The sequence below is a fragment of the Glycine max genome, chromosome 9 (genome assembly GCF_000004515.6).
Source record: "Glycine max cultivar Williams 82 chromosome 9, Glycine_max_v4.0, whole genome shotgun sequence".
Taxonomy (NCBI): domain Eukaryota; kingdom Viridiplantae; phylum Streptophyta; class Magnoliopsida; order Fabales; family Fabaceae; genus Glycine; species Glycine max.
In genome coordinates, this window is record NC_038245.2 from 32,086,285 (window position 1) to 32,103,975 (window position 17,691).

General features: G+C 32.1%; 2 protein-coding genes and 1 pseudogene across 3 annotated transcripts; 1 reads left to right on the forward strand and 2 right to left on the reverse strand.

Annotated features, from left to right (window-relative positions):
• Positions 1-1,718: 1,718 nt before the first annotated feature.
• On the reverse strand, positions 1,719-8,973 carry LOC100816030 (S-type anion channel SLAH3). Of its 2 annotated transcripts, none has more exons than XM_006587196.4 (5): positions 8,891-8,973; positions 6,268-6,753; positions 3,980-4,750; positions 2,671-2,702; positions 1,719-2,281 (listed from the first exon to the last, which is right to left on the reverse strand). In XM_006587196.4, exons 2-5 carry the CDS (start codon positions 6,667-6,669, stop codon positions 1,942-1,944), a joined length of 1,545 nt encoding a protein of 514 aa, XP_006587259.1. In that variant the 5' UTR covers positions 6,670-6,753; positions 8,891-8,973; the 3' UTR covers positions 1,719-1,941. The 2 variants fall into 2 exon arrangements, with proteins under 2 accessions (XP_006587259.1, XP_025979535.1); XM_026123750.2 differs by having other exon boundaries at positions 1,719-2,276; positions 8,891-8,949.
• Positions 8,974-10,222: 1,249 nt separating this feature from the next.
• Positions 10,223-11,111, forward strand: LOC102670410 (protein spotted leaf 11). Its single transcript, XM_014761664.3, has 3 exons — positions 10,223-10,509; positions 10,763-10,840; positions 11,096-11,111. The coding sequence occupies exons 1-3, from the start codon at positions 10,271-10,273 to the stop codon at positions 11,109-11,111; spliced, it is 333 nt and encodes a 110-aa protein (XP_014617150.1). The 5' UTR covers positions 10,223-10,270.
• Positions 11,112-12,245: 1,134 nt separating this feature from the next.
• Positions 12,246-17,493, reverse strand: LOC102665523 (zinc finger MYM-type protein 1-like; annotated as a pseudogene).
• Positions 17,494-17,691: the final 198 nt, after the last annotated feature.

The window sequence follows — 17,691 nt, forward strand, 5'->3', positions numbered from 1 at the left end:
AAGCACGGAGGCATGGACCCTTTCTTCTTTCTATCAAGTTTTGCCGATGAATCTTCAATTTTTCCCTTGAGCTTGACAAGCATGTCACGACAAGATTCTTTCTTGGATTTCTCATTTTCATTCATACTTTTGGCTGTAGCATGTAATGAAGCAAAATTTATCTGAAACAGTTGATTTCTTCACATTGGGAAAACAGAATTCATTCTTTCCCAATTGTTTGTTCATTATTACAAGAACTGATATTTTAAGATTGTCCAATATATATCCTCGTGCAAAATATATGAAACAATGTTATAAAGGTTGATGGAGACCAGCCATGAGTGTTTAGTCGATTTCATTGATTTTTATCAGCTTGCTTTGAAATTAATTATTGTTGAAAGACCGGCCGGAGGCTAGACCAGCCATTAGGAAGTTGGAGTTTTTTTTTTCTTCTTACTTAATGATATTATTTATCTTTAGATATATGTGCAATATATATATAATTCTTCAATTATATACACCATGTTAAGCCCTTGATCCCTATCTTATAAAAAAAATTATATACAATATTAACATTGATATATTGTGTCAATAATTTGAGCTGACCCAGTTTATGTCCCATATGTTGTTAGATCTTATTTTGATCGAGTTCTAGAATATGCGTTTCTATCAAAATTTCTAGTTGAATTAGGCTGAAGGTTAGCAATAGATTGTTTTAGGTAAACTATAATTTTGATTTCTTATAATTTTAAATATGTAACTTTTTCTAATTTTCAAATTAAGATATTTATTTTTTTAAAATTTTTTTAAGTCAATAATTTTAGTCATTTATTCAGTTAATTATTCAAAGACAAATGTTGATTTTCACATGAAAAAAAGTATAATTTAGTCAAAACTTTATAAAATAAAATAATTATATTATTTTATATTTTTTTTCTTTTTATGTTATTTTATTTTTATTATATTTTTAATTTCTTTCTTTCGTTTATTTTTTATATTTTTCTTTTTATGCTTCTTGTTTTCTTTCTTTGTTTTGTATTTTTCTTTGTATTTACACTTATAAGACTATTATACTGTTAATATAATATGATATACAAATAATAAAGAAACATCACTAAAAAGATATATAATATTGTAAAAAAAAATATTTATTTATATGTAATAACTATAGCTATTCGTTATCTACTGCAAACAGTCTTTAAACAAATGATCTTTCAAAATAATTTAATTTTTTTTGTCTTAGATAACAAATAGTGTAACTTTTTATTTATGAAACTTTAAGTCCAAAAGTATTATAGAATAAAATAATTATTAATTTTGTCTGTCTACTTCTATTAATACGCATACAAATAGCATTTTGACAGTATTTAATATTTTTTTATATAAGAGTATATTATATATTATTGAACAATATGAAACCAATAAGAAGGAATGAGAATGAATAATTATCAAATAAAATGATTTATAATAAAGAAATTATATTATAATAGTATTCAAATTATAATTATAATTGTTAAACAAATAATAACAAATATAAATAATTAAACACTTTTTTTTAGTATTTTAACAATTAATTACAATAATTATAAAATAAATAAAATTTTTCCACAAAACACATTCTTGAAATGAAATGAGAAACTTTAATTATAATGACTAAGCTTATAGTTAGGAATTAATATAATATAAAAATTATGATTGTACATTGTATTGATAAATTAATATATATCAGCTTATTAGTGTATAAGTAAATCATTTTAAAACATGCATGAAAATCAATGCGATCCGTGCAATTGTACAGATACCTGCTAGTTCTACAAATACATGGTCACCGGAGTTACAGTCAAAACTGCTACTTCTGTTTATGCTTAATGAATGATTATTAATTAGGCAAGCAACTCATAACATTCTTCTGTCTTTTGAAAGACACATTACTATAATATATAACAATTATCCTCTGATAGATTATGGTGAATCCTCTGTGCCATTTGGTAGTGAGGTAGTAGAAGCTTCTAAATCAATTTTATCCGATGAGTTCACAAACTTCAAGTAATTTTCAATCTCTACGGAGTCATGGCTTCTGTTTCCAAGACCTAGCCACTTCTTTTCTGGCCTTCTCTTTCTATGACTTATGGCAATGGCATGGTCATTGGGGAAGAGGTCTTTGAAGACGAAGGCATGCAATATAGTTGATACAAGCATTACTGCTACTATGAGTGTGGAGACGAGACTCAGTATAACACACAGCGTCTTTGTAACTGTATTTGTCACCTCATTTGCGTATCTTACTGTTGCAGATGCTGCACTAGCCATTGGAAATGTATAGGCCCACCATGCAAGCGAGAATCAGTACAATATATAACATCCAAATTATTTTGTCAGAAAAATTCAATAGTACTCTCTATGTTTTTATATATAAACATAAAAAAATGATTAATTTAGTTGATAGTAACATTTTTATCTTAAATTTATATTTATTTTTAAAATTATTATTGTCATTAATCTTCTAAGGATTTATTAATATATTTTTTCTTTGTTTGAATGAAAAACATTTCTAATCTAAAGATAATTAATACAAAGAATAATATAGATTAAATATTATAAAAAATAAATATGATTTTAAATTTAAATCTTATAAATAAAAATAGAGAGTATAAAATAAACAATATAAGATAAACAGGAGATGTAACATACGTGAATCCTCTGAAAAAATTGATCCGGACTGCCTGCAAAAGCATATGATACTACTAATTAGTAATTTGGATATCAGAAATCTCTATTTATTAAGAAAGCATGTGAAATTATAGAAGCCTTGTTGACTTATTTAGAAATGAGTAAATAATTTATGCATTTAGTGTATAAGATTTTCATTCCATCACAAATTATTATTTATAATAAATTTTTTGATTTATATAACAAAATTGCGTAAAAATTCATCTCAATAATAGTTTTAATTAATTAATAGTATTTTTTTGCAATGATAGTACATAGATATTAAAGTCTTTAAAAGTTTGTCTTAATTATTATTATTATTATTATTATTATTATTATTATTATTATTATTATTATTATTATTATTATTATTATTATTATATGTTGCATTTTTCTTTTAAAATAATTCACGTTCATCATTTATTTTTATGTACAAAACTACAAATAGTTCAATCAGCACCTTTAGAATAACAAAGGGTGTAACAGTAGGGTTCGAAAACGATATTAATGTTAAATCAACTAACCTAGACTTTTTTGTATAAATATTATTTCCAGGGATCGATCTATATGTACATGTGAGAGTCGACAAACGCATCCTCTTGTATTAATAAAATCACATATATTTATTATAAAATTAAATATTTTGCATTTCTTAATTTTATATATTTAAATCCCGTAACTTGTTTTTATGTGAGGACATAAATAAATACACCTTTATTTATAAATATTATAAAGAAATTAACATCATTTGGTGTCTATTTTTTTTTAACATTTTTATCCTTAATTATTAGAAAACATTACACCATTTATTTCCAAGTCCATGAATAAAGTGTCTATTTTGCAGTAATCTTAAACCTTTATATATATATATATATATATATATATATATATATATATAATATTTAATCCAGCATGTTAAATTTATCAATTATTTATTATTTTTTTATAAAATTATCATTCATTTCTCTTTTCATTTAATTACTTTTCATCAAAGAGTAACCAATGTCTAAAAATATAATAATTTAATTAACTAAAAATTTTATAAGATAAAAATAATTAATGCACTATACTTTTATAAGATGGTCTTATAAAATATGCAAACAATAAAGTGAAAATGGTTTTATATATAAAGACAAAGGTAACATATTATTAGATTAAATTTTCTAAACAAATAGCCTCCCACTTACCTCGGATCTAGATCCGGCGCTGATTATTTCTAACTTTATAATTACTCAATATATACACTTCTATTTCAAATAAAGAATGATGTAAAAGAAAAAGAAAAACTTACCAACGACAAATAAAGGAAGAGGCCAATGAAATAGGCAATCCGTGACCCATAATCAAAAGAACCCTGAATGGTTGCCCATGCCATGGAAGCAACAATAGGTGGTGCAACAAACATAAAGAACACAGGATGGAGGTCTTTTGGGAGGGTCTCATTTGTTGGAAGTCTCTGGTAGAGAGTTATGAACACGACTACGTAGTGGGCCAGCCCAATAGCAAAGAAGAAAATGGGCCCTTCTTTGAGGCCCATAGAAGCCCCAAGTAATGCCCTCACAAAATTTCCAACAACTGATAAATAGTTTGTAGGATTGGCCACCTTTGAGAGCCTCCTTGAGCCCCCAGACATCCACTGTCCATAGATCTTAAGTTCAAGACACAATATTGGTGTCATTAGAATGTACCAAAGAGCATTGGGCAAGTCTTTGATCACTGATGGTGGAACCCCTTGGGCCAAGAACAAGAGAGCTATCCATGGTGCAAAGAAGTAGTTAACACGGATTGGATGGTAGTACTCACGAAGAGTTGCTTCAAAGTAGAGGATGATTTTCAGAAGATAGGTGGTGAAAACTGCGATAATAAGAGCAATGGATATGAACCAGAATATTAAGTTGATTTTGAGGCTTATGTTAAGAAACTTAGTGGAAGGAGATGTGGCAATTGCTTTCCATAGAATTGTTTGGCTGCCAACTCCAAGGCAAATACCAAAAGATGAAATAGGGAACCGAAGAATAAATGGCCATTGCCTGTCCTGTGGAAGCACCGTCTCTTCTGAAGCCTGTTGGAGTAGAAAAATAAATTTTTACAAATTATATAATCTTCAATAAGCAAAAGCAACATGTTGTGTATGACTACAAGGGTGATAATGTAAATTTGTATCATGGTTTTTTTCTTTATGAACTGATATAATCCTATTTGTCATATCAATAATAGAAATAATCACTCTGATCCTGAAGACATAGTTACAATTGTCGAACTTGCTAAATCTCGTATTTGTGTGTGCGCGTGCAATTACTCTGTTTTAGAATTTCGACTGATATTGCTAACACAACCATTGATGAGGACATGACCAAGAGCAAGGGCAAGGATCCACTTGAAGGACTTGGAGGACCTATGACAAGGGCTATAGCAAGGAAAGCCAAGGAAGCTCTTCAACAAATGCTGTCCATACTATTTGAATACAAGCCCAAGTTTCAAGGAGAAAAGTCCAAGGTTGTGAGTTGTATCATGGCCCAAATGGAGGAGGACTAAATGACACCACTTTGTTTCAATTTTAGAGTGTTTAGTTTGTCTAAATAATGACCCAATCCTTGTAAAGTTGGCTGACCAAAAATATGTTTTGGGTTAATCAACTAAAAGGGCTTTAGTTAGGTTTAGTTCAAGTTGTAATAAGGGCCCAATTGGCAACCTAGGCATCAGCCTTTTGGGAGACCAAATGGTGGCTGACTTGTTGGCTGTTGGGGGTGACTTTTGGTTGCCACAATTTCAGTTACACTCAGCCATTAAGTTTTTTTTTTTTAATTTCCTAGGTTAATGGCATTAAGTTATTTTAATTCTAGGTTAGTGGGTCATTACTAAAATTTGCTGTAAAGCTTCTATATAAGCTGAACTATTTTATCAATAAACACAAGTTGAGTTTTATTCAGAAAATTAGAGTTTATCTCTTTTATCTTAGTGAGAGTGATTCTCCTAAATTCTTGAGTGATTCAAGAACACCCTGGCTGTGTCAAAGGACTTTTACAACCTTTGTGTGTTGCCCTCACTGGAAAGAGTGATTCTTTCCTTCCTTTCATCTTCACCCTTGTTCTTTCAAACCACAATTCCAGAAAATCCACCTCTGCCCAGAATTATCTCGTGGCCATAACTCCCATTTTACGTACTCAAATTAAGTGATTCTTGAGCCTAAATTGACTTTCAAAACGAGACCTTTCACCTCGTTTTGGAATCACCTCATTTGGAGCCCTGTAGCTTCCGTTATTGCCATTTCTATATTTCTGTCCATCCACCTTATTAAGACCCACGAAATTAACCACCTTATTTTCCATCCTTTCCTTAATCAATTTCCGCATTTTCCATCAAGGTTTAATCCTAGACGATCCTAAGTCAGCCCTTGTGCCATGAGGGTTCATATCAACCATACTATGAAATTATTTGGAAGAGGAAAACAAAAGTCAATAAAATTAGGATGTTCAATAAGTAAATGTTGTGTTTGATGCAAATGAAACATGTCTACCAAAAGCTTGTTAGTTCAAATTGCATGACATTTGAATTGATAGAAAGAAGGTATGCACATACCCTGAGAGTTTCTAACTCTGGACCTTCCAATGCATCGTAATACCGATGAATAGGTAAAGGCCTATCAGTGCTCCTGGAGATGTTGTTACCATCTTGTGGAGTTTCTCTTTGTCGCTTTCTTCGTAGAATTAATAGTTTTCTGTTTAAACTCCCAGACCATGTTTTGAAAGAGTCAAACCTCTTGTCCTTGAATGCTTTGATTTCAGGATGATTGTTTGTTTCATCTCCATTCTCTGCCTCTTGGTGCTTATGGTCATGGCTTTCTAGCATTGGTTGAGAGTAACATTTTGATGGCTGTGGATGGCTAGAGCTAGCAGTTCCAGATTGAGAAGAGGAAATGGGAATACCATCTGTAATTGTGTCCAGTGGTTGAAGCTGAGCTTCTTCAGAACAAAGTGGCATGCTGATAGAAATAGATAACTTCCTTTGATGATGGATGACTGCAGATTCATCATGTTGTCTTTCTGGTGAGATTGCTTCATTTCCCTATTGCAAACATGGGAACAGTTTGATTTTACTAATCTCTTGAAATATAAACATATAAATAGCAATTGTAATAAATTGCTTCGAATTTAAAATAATATAGAGTTGTAGACACTCTAAATCCTACATGCCATAAATTAAAAGGAACTCAATTTTGTAGGTGAAGTACTAAAAAAGTGTTAGGGAACTAGTATCGGAAGCTAGAATTCGAGGTCTAGCACCTCCAGAATTAAGGAAGAAGCAGAGCACACACAAAGAGGAAGAAGCTTGTAATTTTTCTTATTGCCTTTGCTTGTTATTACATGGTTTTTATAGAATTCCTAATATGGAATAATCCTAGGAATATTACAATAACCGTTTTATTGATAAGAATTGCTCAGCAGGATCACAATTCCAAGCAAGGCGATCTGGGAAAGGATTTGCAGAAGCTTCTGTTTTGGCAGGATTCTTCAAACGAAGTCGTGAAGGTAAGTGGGCCTCTTCACCTTACGTTTGGGCTTTACTTCGTTATGCACCCCCTGTTTTGTAATTCCCACCTCCGAGCTCATCTAAGAGCTCATCTATTGTGGGAATTGGGAACTGGTCTTGGACCATGACAGCATTGAGGGCCCTGTAGTCCATACAGAACCTTCAGCTCCCATCATGTTTCCTTACAAGGAGGACGAGTGAGGAGAAAGGGCTTGTACTAGGTTGGATCAATCCTTTTTGAAGCATGAGGTTGACCTGGTGTTCAATCTCATTTTTCTAATAATGGGGTATCAGTAGAGGCGCATATTCACGGGTTCTGATTAGGGTAGTAAGTGTATGTGATGATCGGTTTCTCGAGCTGGTGGAAGGCCCTGAGGCTATTGGAACAAGGCTGAGAATTGGTCTAGTAAGTGTTGTATGGGTTGGGGTAATGGTGGTGAGCTCGTGGGTGATGTGTTTTCAATGAGGATGGCTATATGAAAGTAAGTGACAGGTTCGTGTGTCTGGTGAAGACGACGAAGCTGATGATGGTTCAAAAGGCCCAATTGAGCTTCACTTTCCCCTTTTAATTAGACCAAGCGGTGCTGATAGAAAAATTGCATGCTTAAGGAATTATAGTCCACGAGAATGGGGCCCAATGTTTTGAGCCATTGCACACCCAACACGATGTTGGCTCCGACAATAGGTAGAACATAAAGATGCACCAAGAATTCAATGTTCTGAATTGAAATAGGAATAGCTTCACAGATTGTAGTGCATTTCAGGTGATGACCGTTGCCCACCATAACTCGCAGTGGCGGTGTGGAACGGCATGGTAGTCCCAATTGAGAGACCAGTGGCTGCTGAACGAAGTTATGGGTGCTTCCTCCGTCAACGAGGAACACCAGAGGATGAGCTCGTATGATACCTTCAAAACACAGCATTTCGGGAGCAAGCATATGATACCTTTTGAAAATTAAAATGAAAATTTCAAGGACTAAAACATCTACTTATTAATTATAAAGACTTTAAAGAATAAATTTAAAAATTATAATAACTAAATCAGTAATTAAACCTATTTTTTTTTCATAGAAACTATGTCCCTCGTAGGTACAAAAATCCAAAAGGCATTGCGAAATATGTAGGCCCTAGGCAGTCATATACAAAATAAATTTTTCTCTAATAGAGAAGCCTCCCCTCTTCATGAAAGGTACTGGGCTATGTTTGGTTTTCCGTTCGAAGTGCTTCAAATTCAGTTCGGAGAGTAAATTCAGTTTGTTTGGTTACACTCCATAGTACGTTTACATATTAAAAATTTGCATAAACTCAGTTTGTAAAATTTCAATCCCTTCCATCTTCTCTGAAGCTGTTAACATTAGTCTATTTTGGATGAAGCCATAAATGCAACACTGCCCAGCTATTAATTCAATTCAATTCCTATTGGTCATGGATTCATATTCCACGTGATAGGGCCATCACTGAATTATGGTGACATGAAAATCATACAAGTCTTTGAAGAAAAGAAATCAAAGGCTAATGCAACCTCAAAAATTCCAACACTATACACAATGCATACTTCAAGTTTGTACTACTACAACTATATGTACATAGTACATAGCTGGATGATGAGGAAGTTCATTGTGCATGGGAAGGAAACACAAGAATTAAAAGAAAAAGGAACAAGAGTCATAACCTTAAAGCCTTTTTCTCTTATCTGCCAGAGGACTGGTTGTAGAAAGCTTGGACACGCTTTTTTAGTTGATGAGCAAAAAGATAGAACTTGAATATGAACAAAACTATAGAATTTGAATATGAACAAAATTAGAATTCACGAGACAAAATGCACCACATGCTTAAAACAAATGACGGTGGTCCAAGATATGGCCTAAAGTCCATAGGATCGGGAAGATGATATATATATATATATATTAAGGCTTTGGTAGGGCAAATGTACTTTGCAGCCGTAACCTTGAAAGGTTGGGTCCTCATTTTTTATAATCATAGCTATTCATTTGATTGAAAATGACGAATCCAAGGAAAAGGGAAAAGAACCATTAAATATTATTGTAGGACAGGTAAGAAGGTATATTAACTTTGGAATTACTTCAAATCATTAATTAATTGCCCGAGTTATCATTTTCTGGATGAACAACAGTGTTTGACAAGATATATAAAAAGATATTAAGTGGTGCATTCCAGGGTGCATGGTGAACGACGATGATAATATTGTTAAAAAGAGAAATCCTAGCACATTTTAATTTGAAACGCACTTTTTTAAATGTGTTTTTGAGTTCAAAATTATCGTTGTGACACTTAATATGTAGAGAAACTAGCATCACTTCATGTGTTTTCAATAAATTGTGTTAAAGATTATTTTTATAGTATTGGTTGTAAAATGTATATCTATAAATTTATAAGTTATAAGTGAGCCAACATATATGTATGTATACATGTAATAATTTACTTGTGAATTAGACAATAAAAAATAAAGATGTTTCTGGGTGGTTGATCATTAACAGCCTCTATCGTGAAAAGAAAAGAGTTGAAGTTCTTTTAACGTACGACCACAAAAATTTGGCACTAGATTTTCCCGTAAACTACAAACAAGTCCTTGGATGGAACAATATTGTAAACCATTAACTACATAAAATATTAGGAGACAAAAGAGTAGGGTGATATTCTCTCCCCGATTTCCCTCCCCAAACCAAAACAAGTGGACAAGAAGAAATGACGCCAAAAGTTAAAGGAATGGAGATTTTAAAACGTTGTTTCCGCGTGTTACCACTACTGCAAAAGCGCCTTTTCACGTCCTGGTATCTACATCGGTTATCAAAAACCGATGTAATACATAATGCGGTGCTATTTTCATAATTTACGCCAATTATATTATGCCGTCAACGACGGTTTTAGTGAAACCGCCTTTGATTTTAATCTTACTAAGGCGGTTTTATAAAGACCGTCTTAGATTCAAGTGATTCTTAATTATTTTATTTACTGAAAAATTATTTTTAATTATAAAAACTCGTGTTGGACACTGTTCCCATCTTCGTTAACCCTAAATCCCCTTTTATATATGCAGTTGGCGAAGAAGCGAGCCGACAACCTCGCTCTGATCGACGAGTCCGGAGCGGTGGCGGCTCTGATTCCGCTGCTCTGGTGCAGCGATTCGTGGACGCAGGAACACGCGGTGAAAGCGTTGCTGAACCTGTCTCTTTTGGAAGAGAACAAGGCGCTTATAACGAATGCGGGTGCGGTGAAGTCGCTAATATACGTGCTGAAAAGAGGGACGAAGACTTCGAAGCAGAACGCGGTGTTAGTTTCTTGTTGATTAATCTCTCATTTTTCTCTTAATCTTTTTTTTTTTTTTGAAAACTTTCAGTTTTTTCATAAAAGGCTTGGTCTTGGTGTTAGTTTCTGTTGATCATTAGTCTCTTTTATTTTTCTCATTTTTTTTTGTTTTGAAAACTTCCCGTTTTTGCAAGGAGGTGGTTCATCAAATAGGAAGCCATATTTTAAGCTGAAAATATTGCTTTAACTAATTATAATTACCTTCAATTTTTGCAAGGAGGAATGACAAAAGCATAAGAGAGACCACAAAAGAGGGCTTCATTTTGAAAGAAAAATCTTGGGAAGAAATGAGCAGGTTAATCCTTAAACAAAGAGGGTAGAGTTTTCTTCAGGTTTTTCTTCAGGTTTTTCTGAATAAATTTGTAAATCCTGGAAGGTATCGATTATTGTCTGTATGTTGGTTTCATCTAACAAAGTTGTTGGGTATTGCAACGGTTTCTAATTCTATTTAGTTGTTCATAAGTTCTCGAGGGAGTTGTGTCGTATTGTAAATTTTCTGATGGAATGATGGAACAAAGACAGCTGATAATATTTCTTTCTCAAATTGAAGAAATTCAAGCATATAATGGCCATTATCCCGGATAACTTTTATTTTGTCTTTTGATTTTAGATATACTTTTAAGATGCAAGTATATAAGAAAGATAAAGAGTAAAAGATACAAATAATTATATACAATCACATAAGATGCCAACTATTAGATTTCCAAATAATGAAAGCGTAGATTTTATGGAATGAGCTATTAGCAAATAGCAAGCATATTAAAAGATGGAAAAAGTTTGAAGTAAGCTAGCTCCAGCAGCCAAAGTCAAAGGATTAGCACGATTTTGATTTTCACATTCAGTCCTTAATCTTATGAGTACTGCAAATACACGGCTGCAATTGTTGCTAAATTTGAATTGCAGGGGTTTTAGGTTTGAATCTTAGGATTTTTATCTATTTTTATCTATAACGGAAGACATGTTTTAGCACGAAATTGAAGGTCTCTTTTATAGTGTCTCTCAAATTCACTTCAAGGTGTTGGAATTTTCTATTCCAATAATTAATGTGGACTAATATTATAAGACAATTATATTAGTTATTTATCATTAGTGTGTTTTATTTTATGTGATCAAATTAAGTGAGTCTGTTAGACAACCACATTAGATGATATGGACTTAAGTGAGCAGATATTAGGGGATAATGAGAACCTTATTAGGTTAACACACTATAAGAAGACTATGGTCCTCAATATACCGAGCCGTCACATATAGTTTCTTTTCTCCCAATTTGAAGAGAAAACAAAGGTCGCATAAGGAAGATGTGATTTGGTTGAGAAAGGTCATTCAACCAATTGTTCGTGACCGCACTGCATGTTGATCAAGCTCTATGGAACCAAGTAATCCTTAAAACCTATTGATAAATATGTTTTTGATGCTCATTTGGTATTTTATAAGGTTTATTAAAAATTCCAACACAAGGTCCCTTCCTAATCACAATTTTTCATCTACAATCATATATAGAACTCAAGATCACTTTAAAAATGCGAGATTTATTTATATTTTTATTTATTTATTTATTGCTATTTATTTCCATTTTTATTATACATGTCAGCAGCGACGGATCCAGACAATAAATATCAGTGTGGCTAAAATATAAAAGAAATTATAGACTAAAATATATTGAAAATAAGAAATAATGTTGTTTAATTAAGGAAATGTATTTACAATAAAAATCGTCTACTATCCATTTTTTGAAAATGAGCTAAAATAACATCATTGTTGATTGTTCCAAGAACATCTCTTTCTATAAAAGTTACAAGACGATTATTTAACCATTGATCATCCATTTTGTTACATAGCTGACTCTTCATAAACTTCATAGCTGAAAAAACACGTTTCACACTTGCAGTTGCTACCGGCAAGACTAAAGCCAACTTCAGAAGCCTATAAACTATATCAAATGTGTTGCACTTTTTTGTTTTCACAAGCTTTGCACAAAGGTCTGAAAGTCTTTTTAACTTTGCAAATTTTGGATCACATCAAACATTTCTAACATAATTATGAAGCTGATGTCGCACCACCACTTCCGGCACATCTACAAAATCATTAGGATAAAGTTCAATCATCCTCAACAATTTTTTCACATCAAAAGCTTCAAATGATGATGAGGGACTCAAACATGAAACACATTGTAAAAGTTCAATATTATCTTCATCAAACCTATCATTGAGCTCATGCAACTGCAAATCTAAAACACTAAATAAATAATCATGCTTATAATGATGCAAATCAGAAACACTAGAAGTGGTAGCATGTCGTCTAGATTTCTTCCCTTGCACATACAGTGCATCCAAATCAGACACATCAATATTATGCTTATTGCAAATTTCCATAACCTTAGATATAAGTTCTTCCCATCCATCATTCCTCATTTCTTGTAATTCTTCTTTGGTGGCTTTGACAAGTGATAAAGCATTCAAAAGATCTTGATCACGCTTTTGTAGCACTACACTTAAATCATTTGTAAATCCTAAAATCTCAACCATCAGGTATAACATGAAAATAAAATCAAAGGACTGAAGCACATCTAGCAAAAGCATAGTTTCACCATATTTTTCAAATGACGTATCTTTCCTGACTTCTTCAAGTACCTCAATAATGACACCATATATAATCATCAAACTAGTGAAAGTCCTAAAGTGGGAACCCCAACGAGTGTCACCCGCTTTAGTAATAGATGATTCTTGATTTAATCCACTATCAGTCTCTATCTGACACTCTTCAATCAATTTAGCAAATTGAGATACTTGTTTGTCCCGAAGCAATTCTTGTCTCTATCCTTTTGAATCGTAGGAGCATTCATAAAGTTATTACCCGAAGCACAACCTATTACATTAGCTATCTCTGGGTTATATATTTATTTCATTAAAATTTTATTATAATACTATATGTTTATTATTTTAATATCATAACTTAGTGCTGATTTATAACTACGAACATGTAGCCTTTGTAAAAAAAAACAAACTAAGAACGTGTAATTATAAAAAGAAATGTTATTTTTAACATTATATTATTTAACATTAGTAAATATTTAATATTTAAACAAAAATAATAAGTATAAAAAATTATCTTAAAAATTAAAACTAATGATTTTTGTTATAATTACATGTTCTTTAGGTTATTTTTTTATTTATCAATTAGCATAATAGTTAATTTTACTAAATATCTTTAATTTAATAAACTAACTTAAAAAGTTTTAAGTTAAAATTATAATTTCAAAAATTCTAGTGTGGCTATAGCCACACTCTGCCTCAACGTGCGCCCGCCCCTACATGTCAGGGGAAAAAGGATTGGATTATTTGTTCGACTTCAAATAAAATAGTCAATAGTTTAATTTAGGTATAATTTTTAAAATAATAATTAAGAAAAAGTCAATAATTTTCAATTATATGTAATCTATAATTTTATGATAGTAAAATAAAAAATTATATTATACTAAATGAAATTTCAAACACGGTCACATCAGTTAGTGCATATTTGTTTAAGCGTTAGAACATCCATTGAGCGATGTTTCATGCTTTCCTATGTACCAAACTAGTTTAGTATCCTTGCATACGCTCGGGTAAGCCGTGAAAATTGACAGTATAATTAGATTCGTGTGACTATAACACTCGACAATATTATGAAATATTTAATTGGAAACTAAGTAAATGAGAACAAAAATGAATATGACTCAAAAAATTTATGATCAACACGTGTAAACTAAATTGAAGGTCTACCATAATAAAACAAATATTAGATAAGAAACAGTCAATTAACAAAGTCATAATGTTAGAGACATTGTTTGTAGGAAAAACACGCCCACAAAATAAAGTGTCAATTTACAAATATTTACAAAAGTCAGAATAATATTGTTCTTAATTTATAAACATGACCAAAATAAAACATAGTTAACTGTTGGATAAGGGAATTTGAAGACAATTTCCATGCCAGGTTCGAAAGATTGTGTTTCACAAAATATTTTCCATCCGGCTCCAATTTTAACTATCTTTCTCCAATGATTGTAAACAATGCGGCATTCCGGAATGTCTTTCAGATTCAAATGAGTGAACAATTTGTCTTTCATAAAATAATACATTCTGCTTGGAACATCCAGATATTAATAATAACATTATGTGAGAAATAGAAGAAATTTAAAAGTTGGCAGATAAAGGTTGGCTGATTGATTAAGTAAATTACTAAGTAACTTACCAAGCTGTTGCAGGTAATTTTGTACTAATTTAGAAGCACGTTGGAAGTGGCAAAATTCGGCACTTGATGGTATAATGAGTGCCATTTTGGGAACGATTTTGGATGGCTACTGGTTTTGAATATAGTCAGCAAGAACAGACTTTGACCATAATGGGTTAACATCACTTTATGATCTCCGGTCAGTTGATAGAAATCCCTCAGCGCTGTCCACCTTGATACAATGGCTTGCCATTTATAAAATATCACAATTGTAAATTGATGATACCTTGCAGATAATAACCTCAGAAGTCGATTATCATGTCTAAAAATGAAAAGCTACACCATTACAATGCCATAACACAGAGAGGATTTGATACAAAGTCAACTTTAACTTACACCACACCTGCTTAAGACACTAAGTATAAACATTGCATGAAGCATACATGCATTCAATGTAAAACTGAAACCTTGTGGTTGGATGATCTTGCTGCATCAAAATATTAGTTGATTTTAATTAGTCATACAACAATGATGTTTTAATTCAATGAGCAACAACAAACTCTTACACTGTCAATACAATATTGAACATAGTAATTAAAAAACATAATTATTCTTAAACTGAAACCAAGTAAATAAACCATATCTAAAGAACTCATGTTGCAAGCTTAGGATAATGAAGTTGTGACAAATTTTGTCTTCAATGAAATTGTACAAAAAGTAGATGTCATGAAGTTGTTACAACATATAATGTAGTTAATAATCATGCAATTAACTTCAAACAATCTTAATCTGATTGCTTTGGAAATGTACTGATGTCAGGACAAATGGTCATCACATACGCAACAGAGGTATAACCATCCTAATTTACTCACTTACATGAAGCTTGTCATGTTCAAAATATCACATATGCAAATTGATGATACCTTGCAGATAATAGCCTCAAAAGTTGATTATTATGACTTAAAATTAAAGGTTGCACCATTACACTGTCATACCATTTAACCACAACACAAAATCTAATACAAAGTCACACTAAACTTGAGTTACACAACATTTGCTTAAGACACTAAGTATAAACATTGCATGAAGTATAGATGCATTCAGTGTAAAACTGAAACCTCGTGGTTGATAAGCATTAATGCATCAAAATATCTGTTGAATTTACTTAGCCATACAACAATCAAGTATTTATTCAATGAGTAACACCTAACTCTTACACTATCAATACAATTTTGCACACAGTAACTAACAAACACATGTAGTCTTAAACTGGAACTGCAGTAAATAAATCATATCTAAAGAACTCATGTTGCAAGGTTAGCAAGATAAAGTTGAGGTGAATTTTGTTATGTATGAAATTATGCAAAAAGTATATGTCATGAAGCTGTTACAACTTGCAGATTTGTTAATAACCTTGCAGTTAACTACACATGATCTTAATATGATTGCTTTGGAAATGTATTCATATCATCACAATTGGTCATCATATACGCAACAGAGATATAGCCATGCTAATTTACTGGGTTACATGAAGCTTGTCATGTTCAAAATATCACATATGTAAATTGATGATACCTTGTAGATAATAGCCTCAGAAGTTGATTATCATGACTCAAAATTAAAAGCAACACTTTACATTAGCACAAGTTTTGTCGTTAATAACCCTACAGTTAACTACAAATTTTGTAGTACTTCCTTGAAAACCATATTGGTTGTTGTATTTAGTGGTTTTCGTTCTTTATCGTGAATAAGAATTTTCAATCCAATTTTGCTCTGAACTCTTAGGAATGCCACATAAAGCTGACCATGGCTGAAAACTGGTTGAGGAAGATATAATCCAACACACTGAAGAGATTGGCCTTGAGATTTATTGATTGTCATGGCATATGACACAATAAATGGGAACCGTATTCTAGTCATCTTGATAGGCCAAGGAGATTGAAATAGTGATAATGAAATTCGTTGAATGTAAATCAAACTTCCTACACTTTTTGCTAAAATTATTCGTGCCCCAATAACATGGTTGGCCATTCTAGAGATAATCAGCCTTGTCCTATTGCATAGGCTTTCAACTTGATCTAAATTCTGAATCAAACTTACAGGTGTGCGTGTTTTCAGCCTAATTTTATGATTAGGTATTCCTGATGTCATCAATGAATGCAAAAATTCTGGTGAAACTGATTCAAAGCATTTAGTTGTTGCAACATTTGTCATGTCAATTGAGTCACAACTAAAATATTCTTTCTCTTCACCTGGGATGATGTTTAAAATATAGTCATTAATTTGGTCTACCACCTCATTTGTTGAAGTAAGTATAACTTTGAATTTGAGAAATTCCTCATCTTTATACTTCTTCTGGATATCTGGGTAGGTATGGTTGACAATTGCTTCAATAGGATCGATGAAGTTTGTTATTAAAAGATCAGGTGGAATTTCTATCTCATAACACCCATCATCACCTTTGCCAAGTTTCCCATCACCAACATATATTAGCCATTGGGAAAAACTCTTGATTTCTTGTGCATTTCTCAATGTGAGGTTGGATTGCAAACACATATTTTTTGTCAGCTTTAAGATAGTACAGTAGTCCCACAGGTATAAGGCATTTATAATAGCATGCACTATGTTTGATATACTTCCTCTAGGTATGATAGGAAGAATTTTCCTAAAACCACCTCCAAATACAACAACTTTTCCACCAAATGGAACATTGTCAGAATTAGACACACATGATGTCATTCAATGTTTTATCTAATGCTTCAAAACAATACCTACGAGCCATAGGAGCCTCATCCCATATAATCAACTTGGTGGCCTTTAACAATTCAGCTTGTTATGTACCTTGGTGGATATTACAGGTTGAGTTTTCTAATGCAGGCACATGAATAACAAATTTTTTATGTGCAGTTCTGTCATTTGGTAATAACAATGAGGCTA